The sequence below is a fragment of the Ranitomeya imitator genome, chromosome 9 (genome assembly GCF_032444005.1).
Source record: "Ranitomeya imitator isolate aRanImi1 chromosome 9, aRanImi1.pri, whole genome shotgun sequence".
Taxonomy (NCBI): Eukaryota; Metazoa; Chordata; class Amphibia; order Anura; family Dendrobatidae; genus Ranitomeya; species Ranitomeya imitator.
The window spans coordinates 104,249,101-104,274,601 of NC_091290.1; the positions used below are offsets into that span (position 1 = coordinate 104,249,101).

General features: G+C 45.3%; 1 protein-coding gene across 1 annotated transcript; it reads right to left on the reverse strand.

The window, feature by feature from the left end:
• Positions 1–2,716: 2,716 nt before the first annotated feature.
• On the reverse strand, positions 2,717–24,627 carry TMEM170A (transmembrane protein 170A). Its single transcript, XM_069740467.1, has 3 exons — positions 24,403–24,627; positions 23,218–23,388; positions 2,717–6,920 (listed from the first exon to the last, which is right to left on the reverse strand). The coding sequence occupies exons 1-3, from the start codon at positions 24,521–24,523 to the stop codon at positions 6,790–6,792; spliced, it is 423 nt and encodes a 140-aa protein (XP_069596568.1). The 5' UTR covers positions 24,524–24,627; the 3' UTR covers positions 2,717–6,789.
• Positions 24,628–25,501: the final 874 nt, after the last annotated feature.

The following is a 25,501-nucleotide window of genomic DNA, read 5'->3' on the forward strand; positions in this document are numbered from 1 at the left end:
ATGAGTAGCCAAATGCATTCTAGAATTCAGTCTAATTCAGAATCATAATTAAAAAGATGTAATTTAAAAGATGGAAGTTAAAAGATGATTTGCAGCAGACTGAGTCTATAGCAGACTCCTGCATGTGAATATATCCCCAGTTAAGGGCAATCAGGTGTGAATGAGGGGGTGGCTGGGTATGGGAGACCAGATGTAGAGAGTTAAGCAAAGGTCATAAAGTGAGGGAGGGGTAAGACTGACCACTCAAAGAGATGCCAGGATCACACAATGAGAGACATGAAAACAGGTCATGGAAAACAAGCTGATAGGTAAGAAAGCATACTAAAAGGATTATATGTGCTGCACCAAGACACTCAGATCCAGGGGAAGCATAGAAAAGCCAGTGCAATATACAGAGACATTCAGAAGCCAGGGAGAGCTGGGTAAAGTCAGTGCATACCATGGAAAATCAATGCAGTATACAGAGATATTCTGGAGCCAGGGAGAGCTGGGTAAAGTCAGTGCATACCATGGAAAATCAATGCAGTATACAGAGATATTCTGGAGCCAGGGAGAGCTGGGTAAAGTCAGTGCATACCATGGAAAATCAATGCAGTATACAGAGATATTCTGGAGCCAGGGAGAGCTGGGTAAAGTCAGTGCATACCATGGAAAATCAATGCAGTATACAGAGATATTCTGGAGCCAGGGAGAGCTGGGTAAAGTCAGTGCATACCATGGAAAATCAATGCAGTATACAGAGATATTCTGGAGCCAGGGAGAGCTGGGTAAAGTCAGTGCATACCATGGAAAATCAATGCAGTATACAGAGATATTCTGGAGCCAGGGAGAGCTGGGTAAAGTCAGTGCATACCATGGAAAATCAATGCAGTATACAGAGATATTCTGGAGCCAGGGAGAGCTGGGTAAAGTCAGTGCATACCATGGAAAATCAATGCAGTATACAGAGATATTCTGGAGCCAGGGAGAGCTGGGTAAAGTCAGTGCATACCATGGAAAATCAATGCAGTATACAGAGATATTCTGGAGCCAGGGAGAGCTGGGTAAAGTCAGTGCATACCTGTGGGAAGAGGAGAACAGCTCGATTAGATGGTGCAGATGATGATAATATTGTAGTAGTGATGAGTAGCCAAATGCATTCTAGAATTCAGTCTAATTCAGAATCATAATTAAAAAGATGTAATTTAAAAGATGGAAGTTAAAAGATGATTTGCAGCAGACTGAGTCTATAGCAGACTCCTGCATGTGAATATATCCCCAGTTAAGGGCAATCAGGTGTGATTAGCACCTTTATGCACTTCCTTCTAGCAGACCACCCATTGGTTGTAAAGTTTACTCGAGCAGTTACTAGGTTAAGACCCACAATCAGAGAAACTGTTCACCATGGGACCTAAACCTAGTGTTAGGGACACTACGCAGATCTCCCTTTGAACCCTAGAAAGAATTTAACACTAACTTTCTCTCCATGAAGACATTTCTGGTCGCAGTCGCCTCTGCAAAACAATTAGGGGAAATCCAGGAACTGTTAAGTAAAGGATCCCTATTAAGCTTGACCCTTCTTTCTTGCCAAAGGTAGTATCAAAGACAAATTTGAGCCAAGAGTTCATTCTTCCATCATTTTGTCAGCTCCCGAAGAACGAGAAAGGATATTCCACACACTGGATGTCAGACATCACAGCTCCCTGGAAGCAGGACTTGATCTTGTTCATACAGTACGCAGGGAAGAATGAGGGCAAGAAAGCCTCAAAGCCAACTTTACCCAGTTGGATTACATCAACCATATAGAGAGTCCCCGCTTAACTTTAAAGCTCACTCCACAAGAGCGATATTCGTATCCCTGGCAGAAAGAGCAGGGGCTTCCATAGACCAAATCTGTAGGGCCACAACTTGGTCTGATATAACGACTTTCTGTAGACACTACCAACTAGATGTAATGTCAGGTCAGCAGTTAACATACAGACAGTCCTGCAGGCAATAGTCCTGCCCTGATATGCCATTGATTTGATATTTCTCCTGTCATGAGGGACATCCTGGGGAAAATAGGACTGGCTAGCAGCTTTCCCGACCAGAGTGTGACAGCTGCATAGAAAATAGGAATTAGTCCTACCGGTAATTGTACTTCCAGGAGCCCATTATGACAGCACCATTACATTCCCTCCCCTGAATTCTGAAAGCTGATGTGAGATTAATATTTGTATGTAAGAATTTAATAAAATAGAGTTGTATCCATCCTGGTGTGGCGATTGGTAGACACTGAGGGTGTGGTGGAAGGGGGACTTTGAACCTCGTGTGTTTCCTGTCCCTAGAGGATGAGTAGGACTACCTCCTGTCGTGCTGACAAGATGGACTCCTGGAAATACAATTACCGATAGGAATAATTCCTATTTTCTATGCAGCTTTCACACTCGGGTCGGGAAAGCCGCTAGCCAGTCTGGGCATTGTCTTGTGATCCTCCTCCACGTTATACGGCCGTCTGACTCTTCGCTTAAAAAGTGTATTTCAGCACTGCTAACTTCTGCGCAAAGTACATTACAACTTCAAATTTTTGCAAACTACACTCTTCTCGTTGGCTAAAAATGCTCCTCTTAGCAGTTTTCATGAGTATCTTTTTACTTTGCTGTAAAATATGTGGTGGGATCTCTGGACACCAGTGAGATTTCTAATGATATCATCCAATATCGCAAGCAGTCAGATTGGAAGAAGCAGAACACGCATATAATAGTCAAACATTTTAATCATTATATAAACACAGTAACACCAATATTAGAAATATTAGTAGAAAAATAAAAAACTTTACCTTTTGAAACAACCCCTCTAATATTAAAGGAACAATTGGTCAAAGTATGACGTAAAAGGTGCGCAAAGTGGCGACATAGATGCTGGAGCCATTTATGTAGTTTTCTAATTAAATTAAGACTATGCTTTTTAGATGTGACATTCAATGATCCAATAATTTACATCGGAACCAGAGCAAGCCTGAAAAGAGCCTTAAAGAGCATCATAGGTAATACAACTTACAGAAAAATAAAGTATGTGCCTTTATGGCTTGGTAGTCCTGGTCTCTACATCCAATACAACACTGCTTCTGGACTTTTAAAGAGGACCTGCCCCCTGATTTAAAATATATTGGTTAAATATATTGTACAGATCCCTGCGAACTACTGATCCTGCTGCTTTTTTCCATTTTACACTGCATTGCACCAATACAGACATTCACGTTTAGTTCTTCTGGAGCGCAGTATGTGAAATCTCTGCTTGTAGTGCATCTGGGCGTTTCTACAGCTTCTTCTCTGGGGGTGTGATCTTTCACCCCTCCCTGCAGATGCTGCCAATCACAACTTAGCAGTTGATCCAGCAGTTTAACAGTCTTAGATAATGCCAAGCTATGATTGGCAGTGTCTAGGAGAGAGCGGAGTGAAACTGCACGCCTCCAGAGAAGACTGCAAATAAACTCCTAAGTTGGTCTGCAAGCAGAGATTTCACATGGTGTGATCGAAAAGCAACATATGTGAAAATCTCTGCAATGGAGTGACTCAGTATAAAATAGAAAAAAACGACAGCATCAGGAAAGTGTTTTTTAACGAGTTATTTAACTCCATTAAGCAAATGACAGGTCCTTTAGGTGAGAAACATGCACAGTGCAACTTCCTTGTGCATGTGTTCAGTTTACATAATATCACCAACTGCATGAGTCACACACCGGTTTGGGCACAGATTTCCACTCTTGCATACTGTTGGGAATAATCTGTGGCAGATTCTGAATATTAGTAATAAAACAAACATTAAATATCGATATTAAAATCCTCAGCTCATGTTCTCAAATTCTGCTGTACATGGGAGAGGATTTCAGAGCCCCATTCACAAGCATTATGTGGTGATCTGTTGCAGATTTTTTGTTGTAGAATTAGGACCTAACAGCAACAAAAATGTGCCACAGCCCAATAGCCCGACATGCTTAACTGTATCATCAGGTAGATGCCTGCTGGTGCAAGAGATCGGTGTCAAACCAAGTACAAAGGTTAATTATGTCAAGACCCTGACTAAATGAGGAAGCAGGAGGACGACAAGTCAAGGAAGGCAGGGCGATGTCACATTTATAAAAACCCGTAAAGGGTGTTCCTTATGTTTAAAACTAATCTCAGCCAAACCAAGAAAAAGATATCACATCTTATGCGATTAGGAAAACCCCCATGAAGAATGATGGTTGTCAGACAATGATGGTTTGTTCCGACAGCAACTTTCTCCGGACTCCTCTGTACACAGGAGCACTCGCCTTGCCGAGTGTTCCGGTGTTATGAGAGAGCCGCTTCCAGACTCTTCTAGAGGTGGCTTACCTGACATCATCTGTCCGGGGTCTTAGATGGTTAAATAATTAGGGAACAGGCATTACCGGAAATGAGCTTTCTTTAGGCGATCCTAGACAGCAAACACTAGTTTTTGGTGGGTGCTTTAATAAGCCGTAAATATTCCCTGAAGGCCAAGCAGAATTCTAGGGGTCTTGACCTGGAGGCATTATCTCCCAGAGAGGATCAGGTACACTCCCATTTACACGCTTGATCTTCTGCTCTGCGAGAAGCTGCCTTTTTTCCCCACTAAGTGCACACTGGGGTGAAACAAGAATGCATGTGTCGTGGGGTGGGGGAATAAAAGCTTACAATTCATTCAACCTATTTTAGGCATATGGAGGCCAAGTCTATGACCGCTATCACATATATTGTGTTATTTTTGCTGCACAGTGCAAAAATGCAACGATTTTGAAACATTGAACCAAAATTATGCATCTATGCATCAAAAGAACCTGCACAGTGTGAGCAGCTCTATCACACTAATAGTTATCAGTGCTCTACAATTGGCTTATCTACGCCTAGCCCGTATTCACATATCGCTGTGTCACCGTAAGGGCTCATGCACATGACTGTAAAACTCAGAAGAGTGCTATCCGTCGTTTTGACAGATCAGACTCGTCCCCCGATCAGAGTCTGATTACAGTGTGATCAGCATAATAGGACCAATTTTCTTGGATGACAGAACATTGTTGAGACCCCGAGCGTAAGAGGTAAGGACTGCGTTGTACGGACCGGCTACAGGGCTCCTGACCCGAACCGGACAGCCCGATATGAGCTTGGGCTGGGAGCCACGAATGGATCAGGACTATGAACTATGCACCTGTGGCTGGAATTTGTTTTAGGATTTGCATATATAATAGTCAAATATTACACTTTATAAAGGATATAAAAATCAATATAATTACATGCATTTACAGAGAGAATATCCCAAATACGAAATCCTCAAAAAGCATCTCCAGAAAAAGCCGTCTCGTTGTAAAGTGCAAGTTATAATATACAGGAGGATCTACTTAAACATTCACAATGGTATGTACACACACGTCATGTCGTAGGCTACATGGAGAGCATAGCTCTGACAAGGGGCGTTCACCCCGACTCGGCTCTGTATTGTCGGCCATACACATTACATGGCTGTCGGCCGAATTAAGCTTTGCCCGTCTCTCCCATCTGCTGGTCGAGCGCTCCTGTGTCCTCTACGAGAAAGCAGGCAATAGACACCTCTGCCGGTGGCTTATCTCTGAAATTGGACATGCCCGATCTGACAATCAGTTGGTTGTCGCCCCCGTATACTTAGGAGTGTTGGCCAAACCCATCTGTGGGTGGGTTCGGCCGACATTGGTCCAATGTGTATGGGGGGCCTTTAGATGCATTGAGAATCATCTCGCACTTTGATCCAGTGGCCCTTTAATGTCGCTGCCTATTTCAAATAATACAAAATTCATTATTACCCATTACTTATCCATCTCTAAAGTTATCCTGGGAGTTTTTACAACAGTTTCAACCAGAAAAAATAAAATATTAAAATTCATTGGCCGCCAATAAACACTGGGAGAGATTCTTTTCAGAACGCAATCCCCATCTCTTTGCAATCCCAGAAAAAAAAATAAAGCAATCTGGGTTCAGCAGCATTAAGACTTAAAATCAACTGAATAAAAAGTTAAAATACTTCTAAAATGACATCTGGCAAATGGGGCAGAATTGGCTTTAGAAAGGGTTAATTACAATACAAGAAAAGCTCCCAAAAAAAAAAAAATACAGGGAGGCACAGATATATATATTTTTTAAGACATCCACACGGGACATATTAGCTGCAGCTTTTTCACAGCGGAAATATTTGCTCCGAATTGTGTGGATTTTGCAGCATAAAATGGACAATCTGTGGATTTATGTAAAATCTTTTCAATGCAAAATTAATATTCAGCAGATCTTTCAACTGTACAAATTTACCCAAAGACCCCGGCTACATGGCAAATTGCTGTCCCAGTAACGGCGCCTCTGCCATGCAGCAGAAGCTCCCATCTACTGGTTCAGGTTACACCAGCCATGATACTTGGGCCTCGCTATTAGAGGATCCTCACACAATGACTTTCCTCCCCTGGACATAAGTGTTTGGGGCTCATCTACGGACCCCACAGTGTATCCGGGCGTTATCCCCTAGAAGCCCCTCATCTGTACCACCACCATAGCCCAGGTACAGAACCACCAGGACCAGAAATCCTAAGTCCATTCTCTAAAATAGAACGCTGAACTTGCTGGCATCGGCTCATCCAGGGCCACCGCCGTGGCCTTCTAGGAGGACTTGTGTGAAGGCAATGTGACAATCAGAAACTCCATTGTAATATAGACATGGCTGCGCGGCTCGGATGTGGCGCTTTCCTCATTCAATGCCAAGTCCAGCCACGATGTGCATCCTCGGAGGTCCGGAAGGTATTGATGGATTAGGTTACAAAGTTGCTAAAACCCTTAAGAAGGAAATGACAAGCACACAGAAGGTCTGTCCCACGCCGTAGACCAGAGCGACGAGAGGAGCCATGTCCTTGGCGGCAGCTCTGTAAACCCCAGCAATGGCGGCACCTACAAAACAAAAGAAAATGGCAGATTGAAGCTTTCAAAAGTGTCGATGGCTGAAATTTCACAAAGTTAACCACTTATCATACTAATATGCCAGATACATATACCAACATGAGGGCGCCATTACTCCACGATAGGAAGAAACATTCAGGTAATTATAGCTGCAGACAATCACTCCGCTCCACGGCTTGTGCTGTCTGCATCAGAAGAGAAGCTTAGCACAGGGATTGGCTGCAGTCATGGCGTCACGGCTGTGCCCTGTAAATCAATGGTCACCAGCCTTCCTACCTTCAGAGCCACATTCAGCTCAGAGGGTCACAAGCCACATTCTAGGCAAAGAAATCTTAGAAACCCCAAGCGTGTGCCTCCCTTGTCAAATATAGCAATGGCCCAAGCGTGTGCCCCCCCCTTGTCAAATATAGCAATGCCCCAAGCGTGTGCCCCCCTTGTCAAATATAGCAATGCCATAAGCGTGTGCCCCCCCTTGTCAAGTATAGCAATGCCCCAAATGCGCCCCCCATTGTCAAATATAGCAATGCCCCAAACGCGCGCCTCTTGTCAACAATGTCAAGTATAGTAATGCCCCAAGCGCGCCCCCTTTCTCAAGTGGCAATGCCCCAAGCGCGCCCCCCTTCTCAAGTGGCAATGCCCCAAGCGCGCCCCCCTTCTCAAGTGGCAATGCCCCAAGCGCGCCCCCCTTCTCAAGTGGCAATGCCCCAAGCGCGCCCCCCTTCTCAAGTGGCAATGCCCCAAGCGCGCCCCACTTCTCAAGTGGCAATGCCCCAAGCGCGCCCCCCTTCTCAAGTGGCAATGCCCCAAGCGCGCCCCCCTTCTCAAGTGGCAATGCCCCAAGCGCGCCCCACTTCTCAAGTGGCAATGCCCCAAGCGCGCCCCACTTCTCAAGTGGCAATGCCCCAAGTGTCCCCCCATTCTCAAGTGGCAATGCCCCAAGTGCGCCCCACTTATCAAGTAATAATGAACCAAGTGCGCATTTAAAAATGGAATAATCTCCCAAAAGCCCCTTATAAAGTAGTAATGGCCTGAGTGCCCCTTCAAAAGGTAACAATGTCCCCTTTACATGTAGCAATGCTCCCCGAGGACCCTCCTCAATAAGAAATACAAGAAATAATGCCCCTGAGGACACCAATACAGCTCAGAGCTGGAAGCCACTGGTTGGGGACCACTGCAGAGAGGTGTCACAGGAGTAACAGCTCTTAATTATTTCAATCCTGCACAAACCGATAAGCGGAAGTAATGTATTCCAGGAAAACCCCTTTAAAAATTTAACTTTCAGAAAAAGCTAATTAATCCCTTAACGACCGCTGATACACCTTTTCACGGCGGCAATTAAGGGTACTTAAACCACAGCACCGGAAAAAGTGTATAGCGCCCTCAGAGAACGTGATTCGGATCGATTTTTACTGATGTGTGATCCCATCAGAGGAGAAATAGGGTCCCACCATCGCCCCCCCCCCCCCCCGTACCTCTAGAGTCCAGGAATCCCACCGTGATGTCCCCCAGCTTCTTCGTTCAGTAAGAAAATGTCAGGCGCATGCGCAGTGCGCCCGGCGAAATTTGCTGGCCGGCATCAGCAACAATAGGAAAATTTTCCTATTGGTTAATTTTGATCACAGTGAAGGGTCTATCACAGTGATCAAAAAAAAAAATGTAAATAAAAACCCCTTTTATCACCCCCTTAGATAGGGAACAATAATGTAATAAAAAAAATAAATTTGTTTACATTTGGGTTAGAGTTAGGCTAGAGTGAGTTTGGCTAAAGTTAGGGCTAGAGCGAGGGGTGAGTTAGGATTATGATTAGGGTTATGGTTAGGGGTTTGTTGCGGTTAGGGTTACGGTTGGAGTTGTTTTTAGGGATGTGTTGGGGTTAGGGTTGTGGTTAGAATTGGGGGGGGTTTCCACTGTGTAGATATATCAGGAGGTCTCCAAACGCGACGTGGCGCTCGCCATTGATTCCAGCCAATTTTGCATTCAAAAAAGTCAAATGGTGCTCCCTCCCTTCCAAGCCCTGCTATGCAACAACACAGTGGCTTCCCCCACATATGGAGTATCGGCGTACTCAGGAGAAATTGCACAACTAATTTTGTGGTCCATTTTCTCCTGATACCCTTGTGAAAATTAAAAAAAAATAGTTCAAAAGTAAATTTGTGAAAAAAAAGTAAAAATGTTCAATTTTTCCTTTCACATTGCTTTAGTTCTCGTGAAGAACCTGAAGGGTTAATAAACTTCTTGAATGTGGCTTTGAGTACCTTGAGGGGTGCAGTTTTTAGAATGGTGTCACTTTTGGGTATTTCTGTTATACTGACCCCCAAAAGTCACTTCAAATGTGAGGTGATCCTTAAAAAAAATGGTTTTGTAAGTTTTCTTGGAAAAATGAGCAATCACTAGTTAACTTTTAACCCTTATAACTTCATAACAAAAAAATATATATATGTGTGTTTCCAAAATTGTGCTGATGTAACGTAGACATGTGGGAAATGTTACTTGTTAAGTATTTTGGGTGACATATCTCTCTCGATTTAACCCCTTAGTGACGGAGCCAGGTTTTTGAATTCTGACCAGGGTCACTTTATGTGGTAATAACTCTGCAACGCTTCAACAAATCCCAATGATTTTGAGGCTATGTGCACACGTTCAGGAATTCATGCAGAAAATTCCTGAGAATTCCGGACATTTTCTGCATGAAATCCGCAAGAAAACCGCGTGCGTTTTTGCCGTGGTTTTGACGCGTTTTTGCCGCGGTTTTTTCCGGACACTTCCCAATGCATTTTGGAGTGGGCAATCCACAAAAAAAAACGCAAAAAGATAGAGCATGTCCGGATTTTGTGCCTGATGCGGTTTTTTTTGCGGAAAAAAACGCATCATGTGCACAAAACATGTGGAATTCATTCTAAATGATGGGATGCTTATTGTATGCGGTTTTTTTGCGGTTTTATAGCGTTTTTATCGGGAAAAACCGCGAAAAAAACGGAACGTGTGAACACAGCCTGAGACTGTTTTTTCGTGACACATTATACTTTATGATAATGGTAAATTTAGGTCAATATTTTTTGTGTTTATTTATAAAAAATATAAAAAATTTGAGAAAAATGTTAAAAAATTTGCAATTTTCAAAATTTTTAATAATTATCCCTTTAATCCAGATGGTCATACCACAGCAAACCATTAATAAATAACATTTCCCTCATGACTGCTTAACATCAGCACCATTTGTAAAATGTTATTTTATTTTTTTAGCATTTTAACCCCTTCAAGACCCAGCCTATTTTGACCTTAAAGACCTTGCCGTTTTTTGCAATTCTGACCAGTGTCCCTTTATGAGGTAATAACTCAGGAACGCTTCAACGGATCCTAGCGGTTCTGAGATTGTTTTTTCGTGACATATTGGGCTTCATGTTAGTGGTAAATTTAGGTCAATAAATTCTGCATTTATTTGTGATAAACACGGAAATTTGGCGAAAATTTTGAAAATTTCGCAATTTTCACATTTTGAATTTTTATTCTGTTAAACCAGAGAGATATGTGACACAAAATAGTTAATAAATAACATTTCCCACATGTTTACTTTACATCAGCACAATTTTGGAAACAAAATTTTTTTTTGTTAGGAAGTTATAAGGGTTGAAATTCGACCAGCGATTTGTCATTTTTACAACGAAATTTACAAAACCATTTTTTTTAGGGACCACCTCACATTTGAAGTCAGTTTGAGGGGTCTATATGGCTGAAAATACCCAAAAGTGACACCATTCTAAAAACTGCACCCCTCAAGGTACTCAAAACCACATTCAAGAAGTTTATTAACTCTTCAGGTGCTTCACAGCAGCAGAAGCAACATGGAAGGAAAAAATGAACATTTAACTTTTTAGTCACAAAAATTATCTTTTAGCAACAATTTTTTTATTTTCCCAATGGTAAAAGGAGAAACTGAACCACGAAAGTTGTTGTCCAATTTGTCCTGAGTACGCTGATACCTCATATGTGGGGGAAAACCACTGTTTTGGCGCATGGCAGGGCTTGGAAGGGAAGGAGCGCCATTTGACTTTTTGAATCAAAAATTGGCTCCACTCTTTAGCGGACACCATGTCACGTTTGGAGAGCCCCCGTGTGCCTAAAAATTGGAGCTCCCCCACAAGTGACCCCATTTTGGAAACTAGACGCCCCAAGGAACTTATCTAGATGCATAGTGAGCACTTTGAACCCCCAGGTGCTTCACAAATTGATCCGTAAAAATGAAAAAGTACTTTTTTTTCACAAAAAAATTCTTTTAGCCTCAATTTTTTCATTTTCACATGGGCAACAGGATAAAATGGATCCTAAAATGTGTTGGGCAATTTCTCCTGAGTACACCGATACCTCACATGTGGGGGTAAACCACTGTTTGGGCACATGGTAAGGCTCGGAAGGGAAGGAGCGCCATTTGACTTTTTGAATGAAAAATTATTTCCATCGTTAGCGGACACCATGTCGCGTTTGGATAGCTCCTGTGTGCCTAAACATTGGCGCTCCCCCACAAGTGACCCCATTTTGGAAACTAGACCCCCCAAGGAACTAATTTAGATGCCTAGTGAGCACTTTAAACCCTCAGGTGCTTCACAAATTGATCTGTAAAAATGAAAAAGTAATTTTTTTTCACAAAAAAATTCTTTTCGCCTCAATTTTTTCATTTTCACATGGGCAGTAGGATAAAATGGATCATAAAATTTGTTGGGCAATTTCTCCCGAGTACGCCGATACCTCATATGTGGGGGTAAACCACTGTTTGGGCACTCGGCAGGGCTCGGAAGAGAAGGCGCGCCATTTGACTTTTTGAATGGAAAATTAGCTCCAATTGTTAGCGGACACCATGTCGCGTTTGGAGAGCCCCTGTGTGCCTAAACATTGGAGCTCCCGCACAAGTGACCCCATTTTGGAAACTAGACCCCCCAAGGAACTTATCTAGATGCATATTGAGCACTTTAAACCCCCAGGTGCTTCACAGAAGTTTATAACGCAGAGCCATGAAAATAAAAAATAATTTTTCTTTCCTCAAAAATGATTTTTTAGCCTGGAATTTCCTATTTTGCCAAGGATAATAGGAGAAATTGGACCCCAAATATTGTTGTCCAGTTTGTCCTGAGTACGCTGATACCCCATATGTGGGGGTAAACCACTGTTTGGGCGCACGGCAGGGCTCGGAAGGGATGGCACGCCATTTGGCTTTTTAAATGGAAAATTAGCTCCAATCATTAGCGGACACCATGTCACGTTTGGAGAGCCCCTGTGTGCCTAAACATTGGAGATCCCCCAGAAATGACACCATTTTAGAAACTAGACCCCCAAAGGAACTAATCTAGATGTGTGGTGAGGACTTTGAACCCCCAAGTGCTTCACAGAAGTTTATAACGCAGAGCCATGAAAATAAAAAAAAAAAATTATTTTCTCAAAAATGATCTTTTAGCCTGCAATTTTTTATTTTCCCAAGGGTAACAGGAGAAATTTGACCCCAAAAGTTGTTGTCCAGTTTCTCCTGAGTACGCTGATACCCCATATGTGGGGGTAAATCACTGTTTGGGCACATGCCGGGGCTCGGAAGTGAAGTAGTGACGTTTTGAAATGCAGACTTTGATGGAATGCTCTGTGGGCGTCACGTTGCGTTTGCAGAGCCCCTGATGTGGCTTAACAGTAGAAACCCCCCACAAGTGACCCCATTTTGGAAACTAGACCCCCAAAGGAACTTATCTAGATGTGTGGTGAGCACTTTGAACCCCCAAGTGCTTCATAGAAGTTTATAATGCAGAGCCGTGAAAATAATAAATACGTTTTCTTTCCTCAAAAATAATTATTTAGCCCAGAATTTTTTATTTTCCCAAGGGTTACAGGAGAAATTGGACCCCAAAAGTTGTTGTCCAGTTTCTCCTGAGTACGCTGATACCCCATATGTGGGGGTAAACCACTGTTTGGGCACACGTCGGGGCTCAGAAGGGAAGTAGTGACTTTTGAAATGCAGACTTTGATGGAATGGTCTGCGGGTGTCACGTTGCGTTTGCAGAGCCCCTGGTGTGCCTAAACAGTAGAAACCCCCCACAAGTGACCCCATTTTAGAAACTAGACCCCCCAAGGAACTTATCTAGATATGTGGTGAGCACTTTGAACCCCCAAGTGCTTCATAGAAGTTTACAACGCAGAGCCGTGAAAATAAAAAATCATTTTTCTTTCCTCAAAAATTATGTTTTAGCAAGCATTTTTTTAGATTCACAAGGGTAACAGGAGAAATTGGACCCCAGTAATTGTTGCGCAGTTTGTCCTGAGTATGCTGGTACCCCATATGTGGGGGTAAACCACTGTTTGGGCACACGTCAGGGCTCGGAAGTGAGGGAGCACCATTTGACTTTTTGAATACGAGATTGGCTGGAATCAATGGTGGCGCCATGTTGCGTTTGGAGACCCCTGATGTGCCTACACAGTGGTAACCCCTCAATTCTAACTCCAACACTAACCCCAACACACCCCTAACCCTAATCCCAACTGTAGCCATAACCCTAATCACAACCCTAACCCCAACACACCCCTAACCACAACACTAACCCCAACACACCCCTAACCCTAACCACAACCCTAATTCCAACCCTAACCCTAAGGCTATGTGCCCACGTTGCGGATTCGTGTGAGATATTTCCACACCATTTTTGAAAAATCCGCGGGTAAAAGGCACTGTGTTTTACCTGCGGATTTTCCGCGGATTTCCAGTGTTTTTTGTGCGGATTTCACCTGCGGATTCCTATTGAGGAACAGGTGTAAAACGCTGCGGAATCCGCACAAAGAATTGACATGCTGCGGAAAATACAACGCAGCGTTTCCGCACGGTATTTTCTGCACCATGGGCACAGCGGATTTGGTTTCCATATGTTTACATGGTACTGTAAACCTGATGGAACACTGCTGCGAATCCGCAGCCAAATCCGCACCGTGTGCACATAGCCTAATTCTAAAGGTATGTGCACACGCTGCGGAAAACGCTGCGGATCCGCAGCAGTTTCCCATGAGTTTACAGTTCAATGTAAACCTACGGGAAACAAAAATCACTGTACACATGCTGCGGAAAAACTGCACGGAAACGCAGCGGTTTACATTCCGCAGCATGTCACTTCTTTGTGCGGATTCCGCAGCGGTTTTACAACTGCTCCAATAGAAAATCGTAATTGTAAAACCGCAGTGAAATGCGCATAAAAACGCGGTAAATCCGCCATAAATCCGCAGCGGTTTAGCACTGCGGATTTATCAAATCCGCAGAGGACCAGAATACGTGTGCACATTCCTAACCCTAACCCTACCCCTAACCCTAACCCTACCCCTAACCCTAGCCCTAACCCTACCCCTAACCCTAACCCTACCCCTAGCCCTACCCCTAACCCTAACCCTAACCCTATTCTAACATTAGTGGAAAAAAAAAAATTTCTTTATTTTTTTATTGTCCCTACCTATGGGGGTGACAAAGGGGGGGGGTCATTTATTATTTTTTTTATTTTGATCACTGAGATATAATCTATCTCAGTGATCAAAATGCACTTTGGAACGAATCTGCCGGCCGGCAGATTCGGCGGGCGCACTGCGCATGCGCCCGCCATTTTGGAAGATGGCGGCGCCCGGGAGAAGACGGACGGGACCACGGCTGGATCGGTAAGTATGATAGGGTGGGGGGGGACCACGGGGGGGGGGGGGGATCGGAGCACGGGGGGGGGAATCGGAGCGCGGGAGGGGTGGAACGGAGCGCGGGGGGCGTGGAACGGAGCACGGGGGGGCTGGAATGGAGCACGGGGGGGTGGAACGGAGCACGGGGGGGGGTGGATCGGAGTGCAGGGGGGGTGATTGGAGCACGGGGGGGTGATTGGAGCACGGGGGGAGCGGACACGAGCACGGGGGGGAGCGGAGCACAGGACGGAGGGGAGCCGGAGCAGTGTACCGGCCAGATCAAGGGGGTGGGGGGGCGATCGGAGGGGTGGGGTGGGGGCACACTAGTATTTCCAGCCATGGCCGATGATATTTCAGCATCGGCCATGGCTGGATTGTAATATTTCACCCGTTATAATGGGTGAAATATTACAAATCGCTCTGATTGGCTGTTGAAAGTGAAACTGCCAATCAGAGCGATCGTAGCCACGAGGGGGTGAAGCCACCCCCCCTGGGCTAAACTACCACTCCCCCTGTCCCTGCAGATCGGGTGAAATGGGAGTTAACCCTTTCACCCGATCTGCAGGGACGCGATCTTTCCATGACGCCGCATAGGCGTCATGGGTCGGAATGGCACCGACTTTCATGACGCCTACGTGGCGTCATGGGTCGGGAAGGGGTTAAGAGGTTTAAAAATGTAGCAGCAATTTTTCATTTTTTAAAGGAAATTTACTAAAATTATTTTTTTAGGGACATATCCATGTTTGAAGTGACTTTAGGGGTCTCATATATTGAGAAACCCCCAAACGTGATACCATTTTAAAAACAGCACCCCCTGACATATCGAAAACTGCTGTCAGGTAGTTTATTAACCCTTCAGGTGCTTTACAGGAATTAATGCAAAGTGGTATGACAGAAATGAAATGTGTATTTTTACCACCTAAATGCCTCTAACTTCTGAACAGATTACTACAGCCGTCAGACTCTAAGGCCGCTATTTGGTCATGAATTGCCACGGCAAACATCAGGACAACAAAATCATGATCTGAGGGCACCGACTGGGATAAAGAGGAAGCCCCCACACTCTTAACCATATATAAAGATGTAGTCACTATTGGACTGCAGCATCTAAGGGGTTAAACAGAGTTGGACGGTGCAAACACTGATCATGGCTGATGCAGCAAGTTGTCAGCTATAGTGCACAACCGACAGCTGCTGGATTGTCACCTGTATGGAGATGCTATTCTCTTATGTGTCAGGTCGGTTAAAAGACGTATTATCGGTCATTAAGGGGTTAATGGAATAAAAATTCAAAGGTTGAAAATTGCTACATTTTCAAAATGTTTGCCATATTTCCGTTTTTTTTCATAAATAAACACGTAATATCGAAGAAATTTAATTTTACCACTAACATGAAGTACAATCTGTCATGAAAAAACAATCTGAGAATCAGTGGGATCCATGAAGCGTTCCAGAGTTATAACCTCATAAAGTGAGTGGTCAGAATAATAAAAATTGGCCCCGTCATTAAGCTGCAAATTGGCTCCGTCACTAAGGGGTTAAAAGAAGAAGAGGCATTGAGTGATGAACGCCCCCACTCTCTATGTTACAGGCACTCCTTAAACACAAATGAAAATATAGAAAGTGAACCTTCAGACTTCCTGCTTAAGGTACCTTCACACTGAACGATATCGCTAGCGATCCGTGACATTGCAGCGTCCTGGATAGCGATATCGTTCAGTTTGACACGCAGCAGCGATCTGGATCCTGCTGTGACATCGTTGGTCGGTGCAGAAAGTCCAGCACTTTATTTTGTCGCTGGACTCCCTGTTGTGAATTCCGCTCTTGGGCTCCCTCCGGTGGTTGTAAGTGGCACTTTTGTGAGTTCTGCTCTTGGGCTCCCTCTTGTGCTTTCTAGTGGTATGGCTGCTCCTTGGAGTTAGCGGTCATCAGCTGCCTCCACTTATCGTCTCTTCTGCTCGGCTATTTAGGCCTGGCTCTTTCTTCAGCCAGTGCCACTTGTAAATGGTTCCTGGTTGGATTCACATCTCTTTGGAGTTCCCTGTTATCCTGACCAGTTCAGCAAAGCTAAGTTCTTGCTTGCTCTTTTCTGTCCATAGATTGTGGACTTATCCATTCTGTGCTTTCTATGTTTGTCCAGCTTATCAGTGTGAATTAATTCTGTCTTGCTGGAAGCTCTGGGAGGCAGATTTGCCCTCCACACCTTTAGTCAGGTGTGGAGATTTTTTGTAAACGCTGCGTGGATTTTTGTAGTGTTTTATACTGACCGCACAGTATTCCATCCTGTCCTATCTATTTAGCTAGACTGGCCTCCTGTGCTCATCCTGGTTTCATTCTGTGTATGTCTTTTCCCTCTCCACTCACAGTCATTATTTGTGGGGGGCTAATCTATCCTTTGGGGATTTTCTCTGAGGCAAGATAGCTTTCCTGCTTCTATCTTTAGGGGTAGTTAGCTCTTAGGCTGTGACAAGGTGCATAGGGAGAGTTAGGAGCATCCCACGGCTACTTCTAGTGTTGTGTTGAGCTTAGGGACTGCGGTCAGTACAGTTACCACTTCCTTCAGAGCTCTTTCCATGATGCTCCTAGACCACCGCATCATAACAGTACAAGTGGCCAAAAATGAATTAAATGCATCTCAAAAGAAGTAAAAGAAAGTTCTGAACCATTTTTTTTTCTGTGCTCTGGTTTGTCTTTTTTTTCCTCTTGATATCTGGGTGGTTCAGGATATATGTTTTGGCATGGATGTTCAGGGTTTGTTTTCTCGTGTGGATCAACTTGCTGCAAGAGTACAGAGTATCCAGGACTATGTTGTCCAGACTCCGGCTTTAGAGCCTACAATTCCTACTCCTGAATTGTTTTTTGGGGACAGATCCAAGTATTTGAACTTTAAAAATAACTGCAGATTGTTTTTTGCTTTGAAACCCCGTTCTTCTGGTGATCCCATTCAGCAAGTAAAAATCATCATATCCTTGCTGCGTGGTGACCCTCAAGACTGGGCTTTTTCTCTTGAAACAGGGGATCCGGCATTATTGAATGTAGATGCATTTTTTCAAGCGCTCGGATTATTGTATGACGAACCTAATTCTGTGGATCATGCAGAAAAAAACCCTGTTGGCCTTGTGTCAAGGTCAGGAAGCGGCAGAGTTACACTGCCAGAAATTTAGAAAATGGTCTGTGCTCACTAAATGGAATGAAGAGGCTCTGGCTGCTATTTTCAGAAAAGGTCTTTCTGAAACCCTTAAAGATGTTATGGTGGGCTTTCCTACGCCTGCCGGTTTGAGCGAATCTATGTCTCTAGCCATTCAGATTGAACGGAGTCTGCACGAGCGCAAAGCTGTGCACCATATGGCAGTATCCTCTGAGCAAAGTCCTGAACCTATGCAAGGTGATAGGATTTTGACTAGAATAGAACGGCAGGAATTCAGACGTCAGAATAGGCTGTGTTTTTACTGTGGTGATTCGGCTCATGTTATCTCTGATTGCCCTAAGCGTACTAAGAGTCGCTAGGTCTGTTACCATTAGTACTATACAGCCTAAATTTCTCTTATCTGTGACCCTGATTTGCTCATTGTCGTCCTTTTCTGTCATGGCATTTGTGGATTCAGGCGCTGCCCTGAACTTAATGGACTTAGAATTCGCCAGGCGCTGTGGTTTTTCCTTGCAGCCTTTGCAGAGCCCTATTCCTTTGAGGGGTATTGATGCTACACCCTTGGCCAAGGATAAACCTCAGTACTGGACACAGATGACTATGTGTACATGGCTCCTGCACATCAGGAAAATTGCCGTTTTCTGGTGTTGCATAACCTGCATGATGTTGTTGTACTGGGATTTCCATGGTTACAGGAACATAATCCGGTGCTGGATTGGAAAACTATGTCGGTGACTAGTTGGGGTTGTCGAGGAGTACATAGTGACGTTCCTTTGATGTCAATTTCCTCTTCCCCCTCTTCTGAGGTCCCTGAGTTTTTGTCGGATTTCCAGGATGTATTTGATGAGCCCAAGTCCAGTTCCCTTCCTCCGCACAGGGACTGTGATTGTGCTATTAACTTGATTCCTGGTTGCAAGTTCCCTAAGGGCCGACTTCTCAATCTGTCTGTGCCAGAGCATGCCGCCATGCGGAGTTATGTTAAGGAGTCTTTGGAGAAGGGGCATATTCGGCCCTCTTCGTCACCATTGGGAGCGGGTTTCTTTTTTGTTGCTAAGAAGGATGGCTCCTTGAGACCCTGTATTGATTATCGTCTTCTGAATAAGATCACAGTCAAATTCCAATACCCCTTGCCTTTGCTTACTGATTTGTTTGCTCAGATTAAGGAGGCTAGTTGGTTTACTAAGATTGACCTCCGAGGGGCATATAATCTTGTTCGTATTAAACAGGGTGACGAATGGAAAACTGCATTTAATACGCCCGAAGGCCATTTTGAATACCTTGTGATGCCATTCGGGCTCTCTAATGCTCCATCTGTGTTCCAGTCTTTCATGCATGATATTTTCCGCAATTATCTTGATAAATTCATGGTCGTATATTTGGATGATATTTTGATTTTTTCCGATGATTGGGAGTCTCATGTGAAGCAGGTCAGGATGGTGTTCCAGATCCTTCGTGATAATGCTTTATTTGTGAAGGGGTCTAAGTGCCTATTCGGAGTTCAGAAGGTCTCTTTTTTGGGTTTTATTTTTTCTCCCTCGTCTATAGAAATGGATCCTGTTAAGGTCCAAGCTATTCATGACTGGATCCAACCCACATCTGTGAAGGGTCTTCAAAAATTTTTGGGCTTTGCTAATTTCTATCGCCGTTTCATTGCCAACTTTTCCAGTGTGGTTAAGCCCCTTACTGATTTGACGAAGAAAGGCGCTGATGTGACGAATTGGTCCTCTGAGGCTGTTGAGGCCTTTCAGGAGCTTAAACGCCGATTTACTTCTGCCCCTGTGTTGCGTCAGCCGGATGTTTCTCTTCCTTTTCAGGTTGAGGTTGACGCTTCTGAGATTGGGGCAGGGGCCGTTTTGTCTCAGAGGGAGTCTGATGGTTCTTTGATGAAACCGTGAGCTTTTTTTTCCCAGAAAGTTTTTGCCTGCGGAACGCAATTATGATGTCGGCAATCGGGAGTTGTTGGCTATGAAGTGGGCGTTTGAGGAGTGGCGACATTGGCTTGAGGGAGCTAAACACCATGTTGTGGTCCTGACCGATCATAAGAACCTGATTTACCTCGAGTCGGCCAAGCGGCTGAATCCTAGACAGGCTCGATGGTCCCTGTTTTTCTCCAGTTTTGATTTTGTGGTCTCGTATCTTCCGGGATCTAAGAATGTTAAGGCTGATGCCCTCTCTAGGAGTTTTTCGCCTGATTCTCCTGGAGTCCTTGAGCCGGTTGGCATTCTTAAGGAAGGGGTGATTCTTTCTGCTATCTCCCCTGATTTCTGGCGGGTGCTTTGGGAATTTCAGGCTGATAGGCCTGACCGCTGTCCAGTGGGGAAGCTGTTTGTTCCTGATAGATGGACAAGTAAGGTAATTTCTGAGGTTCATTGTTCAGTGTTGGCTGGTCATCCTGGGATTTTTGGTACCAGAGATTTGGTTGCTAGGTCCTTTTGGTGGCCTTCCTTGTCGCGCGATGTGCGTGCTTTTGTGCAGTCCTGTGGGACTTGCGCCCGGGCCAAGCCTTGCTGTTCCCGTGCTAGTGGGTTGCTTTTGCCTTTGCCGGTCCCTGAGAGGCCCTGGACACATATTTCCAAGGATTTTATTTCGGATCTTCCTGTTTCCCAGAAGATGTCTGTTATCTGGGTTGTTTGTGACCGGTTCTCTAAAATGGTCGATCTGGTACCTTTGCCTAAGTTGCCTTCCTCCTCAGATCTGGTTCCATTATTTTTTCAGCATGTGGTTCGTTTGCATGGCATTCCGGAGAATATTGTGTCTGACAGAGGTTCCCAGTTTGTTTCTAGGTTTTGGCGGGCCTTTTGTGCTAGGCTGGGCATTGATTTGTCTTTTTCTTCGGCGTTTCATCCTCAGACTAATGGCCAAACTGAGCGAACTAATCAGACCTTGGAGACCTATTTGAGATGCTTTGTGTCTGCTGATCAGGATGATTGGGTGTCTTTCTTGCCGTTGGCCGAGTTTGCCCTTAATAATCGGGCTAGTTCGGCTACTTTGGTTTCACCTTTCTTTTGTAATTTTGGTTTTCATCCTCGCTTTTCTTCTGGGCAGGTTGAGCCTTCTGATTGTCCTGGTGTTGATTCTGTGGTGGACAGGCTGTAGCAGATTTGGACTCATGTGGTGGACAATTTGACGTTGTCTCAGGAAAGGGCTCAACGTTTTGCTAACCGCCGTCGGTGTGTTGGTCCCCGGCTTCGTGTGGGGGATTTGGTTTGGTTGTCTTCTCGTCATGTTCCTATGAAGGTTTCTTCTCCTAAGTTTAAGCCTCGGTTTATTGGTCCTTATAAAATTTCTGAAATTATTAATCCGGTGTCTTTTCGTTTGGCTCTTCCAGCCTCTTTTGCCATTCATAATGTTTTCCATAGATCTTTGTTGCGGAGATATGTGGTGCCCGTTGTTCCCTCGGTTGACCCTCCTGCCCCGGTGTTGGTTGAGGGAGAGTTGGAATATGAGGTTGAGAAGATTTTGGATTCTCGTTTTTCGAGGCGGAGGCTTCAGCATCTTGTCAAGTGGAAGGGTTATGGCCAGGAGGATAATTCTTGGGTTGTTGCCTCCGATGTCCATGCCACCGATTTGGTTCGTGCTTTTCACTTGGCTCGTCCTGGGGGCTCTGGTGAGGGTTCGGTGACCCCTCCTCAAGGGGGGGGTACTGTTGTGAATTCCGCTCTTGGGCTCCCTCTTGTGGTTTCTAGTGGTATGGCTGCTCCTTGGAGTTAGCTGTCATCAGCTGCCTCCACTTATCGTCTCTTCTGCTCGGCTATTTAGGCCTGGCGCTTTCTTCAGCCAGTGCCACTTGTAAATGGTTCCTGGTTGGATTCACATCTCTTTGGAGTTCCTTGTTATCCTGACCAGTTCAGCAAAGCTAAGTTTTTGCTTGCCCTTTTCTGTCCATAGATTGTGGACTTATCCATTCTGTGCTTTCTGTGTTTGTCCAGCTTATCAGTGTGAATTAATTCTGTCTTGCTGGAAGCTCTGGGAGGCAGATTTGCCCTCCACACCTTTAGTCAGGTGTGGAGATTTTTTGTAAACGCTGCGTGGATTTTTGTAGTGTTTTATACTGACCGCACAGTATTCCATCCTGTCCTATCTATTTAGCTAGACTGGCCTCCTGTGCTCATCCTGGTTTCATTCTGTGTATGTCTTTTCCCTCTCCACTCACAGTCATTATTTGTGGGGATCTAATCTATCCTTTGAGGATTTTCTCTGAGGCAAGATAGCTTTCCTGCTTCTTTCTTTAGGGGTAGTTAGCTCTTAGGCTGTGACGAGATGCCTAGGGAGAGTTAGGAGCATTCCACGGCTACTTCTAGTGTTGTGTTGAGCTTAGGGACTGCGGTCAGTACAGATACCACTTCCTTCAGAGCTCTTTCCATGTTGCTCCTAGACCACCGCATCATAACTCCCGCAGACATGCTGAATCACGTGTGTGACGCCGATTCAGCTATGTCTTCACTGGTAACCAGGGTAAACATTGGGTTACTAAGCGCATGGCCGCGCTTAGTAACCTGATGTTTACTCTGGTTACCATCGTAAATGTAAAAAAAAAAACACTACATACTTACCTTCCGCTGTCTGTCCCCGGCGCGGTGCTTCTCTGCACTGGCTGTGAGCGCCGGCCAGCCGGAAAGCACAGCGGTGACGTCACTGCTCTGCTTTCCGGCCGCTGTGCTCACAGTCAGTGCAGGAAAGCACAGCGCCGGGGGACAGACAGCGGAATGTAAGTATGTAGTGTTTGTTTTTTTTTACATTTACGATGGTAACCAGGGTAAACATCGGGTTACTAAGCGTGACCCTGCTTACCCTGGTTACCGGCATCGTTGGTCGCTGGAGAGCTGTCTGTGTGACAGCTCTCCAGCGACCAAACAGCGACGCTGCAGCGATCCGGATCGTTGTCGGTATCGCTGCAGCGTCGCTGAGTGTGAAGGTACCTTAACTGTAAGTTTACACTGGGCGTTTTTGATCTCTTGGCAGGAAAGAAGCTACAGAAAAAAAAACAAGTTTTACTTGATTTTTCTTTTGATTTTGGCATGCTGATAAAGTTTAGAGTTGAAGAAAAAAAAAAAAGTCTTATTCCATAGAATCAGGTTTTGGCAGAAAAAAAAAAAAACTAAGCCAAACCTTTTCAGCAGCCATTCATTCAATAGGTGAAAAACTGCTGAAAGAAGAGACATTGTGCAAAAAGCAAGCAAAGCACAACATTCTGATGACAAAAAAAAAAAAAAAAAGCTGTGGGCATGAGATTTGTGACATCTGGCAGCTGAAAATATGCATTAAAAAACTGCAGGAAAATAATAATAATTAGATATACAGCATCTAAAAACAATCTGTGCCCGATTTTACACACAAGTTTTTTTTTCTCCTATGAAAGCATTGGCGCCCGTTGTTGTCAGTGTGCTGGATCCGATATATATATATAATAAATATATGTTATTCACACTCCCCACTGAATAGTCAGATCATTCCATCACCTACTTGTTAATATCCCTGTAGAGATCGGCCCCACGATGCCCATCAGCAGGATGCCCACCGACATGAACCTTCCGTATTTGTGATGGCGGAGGGTGAAGAGAGCCAGCAGTCCCGCGGGGATGTGAAAGAAGAGTGAAGACACCAGTGCCCACAGGAACACGCCATACCACATCTCTGCAAGGACACACAGGAGATCGGTGTGAGAGACACCGGCCAATCAGAGGCAACGATACACGGAGCCTAAGGGTCTGTTCACACAGGACAGATACAAGGGGGAAATCTGCTGTGTATAACGGAGAGCCACAGATAAAGAGATTTACTGGTGTCATAAAAAGGCATCACAGCGCTGCAGCTAATCACTGAGCTCAGCGATCGTCTGCAGCACTGTCCAGCTGATGTCCGACACAGATTGGTGTCCCCAGCTAGTATGATGTCGGGGCAAAGATCCGACACCTGAGGTGTCACTTACTGGGCTGCCTGCTGCACTTATCATACAGATCTGTGAGGCCTCTCAGTACGACGCCGATAGGCAGCTGTGTGCACTGTGCATAGGCAAAAAGCTGTGCAGGGTTACACGGCACTCATGAATATGGAGGACAACCTGGCAGCGGTTCACTAATCCTCCAGTGATAATCTCCTGCTGATAACGCAGTTATTATCTAAACTGCAGCAAACAACCTAGTAAGGGACATCGCTGGAATCAGCGTCTCTGCCCCTACATCGTTCTGCAAAAAAAAACTGGTGACAGGGTCTCTTTTTTTATTAAAGGAGTTGTCCACACAACTTCCGCAGTCCCTCTAGAGGGATAAGAGTGGCAGAGCTTACTGACCGATCCCCCGTTAGCTCATCCTGCTATGTACGCTGATGCATAGAGGCTGCAGAAGACGAACGGTGCAACATTTTTAAAAGAAATGCAAAAATGATTTTGAGCTAAACATGTATTTAACCCCTAGTGATCCGTCATCAGTGGTCCCGACCCTCCGCTACAGTATGTGAGGCCGCCATCACAGGGGCATAAGTGTAATAAGGGAGGAAAGGCCCGAACATAAGAACACATCACTGAGCAGCGCCCCCCACAGGACTGCTGGAGGCAGGATCACGTGGCCACGTCCGGCTGCAGCGCCCCCTCCGGTACACAGACGGCACGGGACCCCGGAGACCCGACACGTGACCTATGAGACCGCTCACCCGGGAAGGAGCACAGAGTCGTGGAACACACAGTGGAATTTCCGACCCGCGGGACAAGGCTGAGGCTCAGGATCTGTTGCAGCAGCCCGGTCTCGCCACCCGGCCCTCCTCCGGTGTCCATACTGCCGCCATCCAGTGTCACAGGCCGCAGCGCCTCCTCGGGATTTCCCAACTGAACTTGCCCGGGCCTCTCATCCCTCCATCCCGGGACTGGCCTCACAGACAACTTACAAGCTCCTAGCCAATCAGCGACAGGGGAGAGTCTCTGTGTAAAAACATACCTGGCCCTCAATGGCCAGAAATAATGTCAATCATCCGGCCAGCCAATGGGAGGCTTGCTATTGCTGTGTAATGTGCTGGTGACGTATTATTTGGGTTAGTGACGCGCTTGGTGCGTGCCGACAGGCAGGAAGCGTTCGACGCCATGTTTATGGCGGGCAAGGCTGCCCTCACTGTGCCACTCACTGACACGGTATAGAAAGTGACCGGATAGGAAGATTTCTGTCAGGACTGACCAGATCTAGTCATTAACGTCTCCGTACAATAAACGGCCACCCTTCCACTGCCTGCCATAAATTGGGAGTCCCTCCTATTGGCTGCAGTGTGTCTGAGTGTAGACCAGTGGCGTGGTACCGGCTCGTCTGAGTCCAGGAAGGATGGCGAATACGCTTTTCTAAAGCCATGTTCACGTGGAGGTTTTTCAGGCGGAAGCCACGACAGGGTTCATCCTCCTGGAGTGCGCCTGAAAACAATGCGCTGCGAAACAATAAATCTGCACATGTCACGCCTTATGTCACACGTACGCACCCAGTCAGCGTCTCCGAAACCGTGAAGAAGTGAAAACAAGTAATGTCCATTCTCCACGATCCGAGAGGAAACTGCTCGCTGGGTAGAGAAGAATGGCGCAGCAGAGGAGCGAGGCCGGCAGCATGGCCGCTTCAGGAAAACACGCCGGCTTCACCTCGGCATCTTAGAGATGTGGGGTGCACATAGCCACAGGAAATGCTCCTTTTTGATATGACTTGCGTTTATTTATGAAAAAAAAAATGCATTTTCTCCTGAACATGCTGATACCCCATATGTGGGGAAATCTACTGTT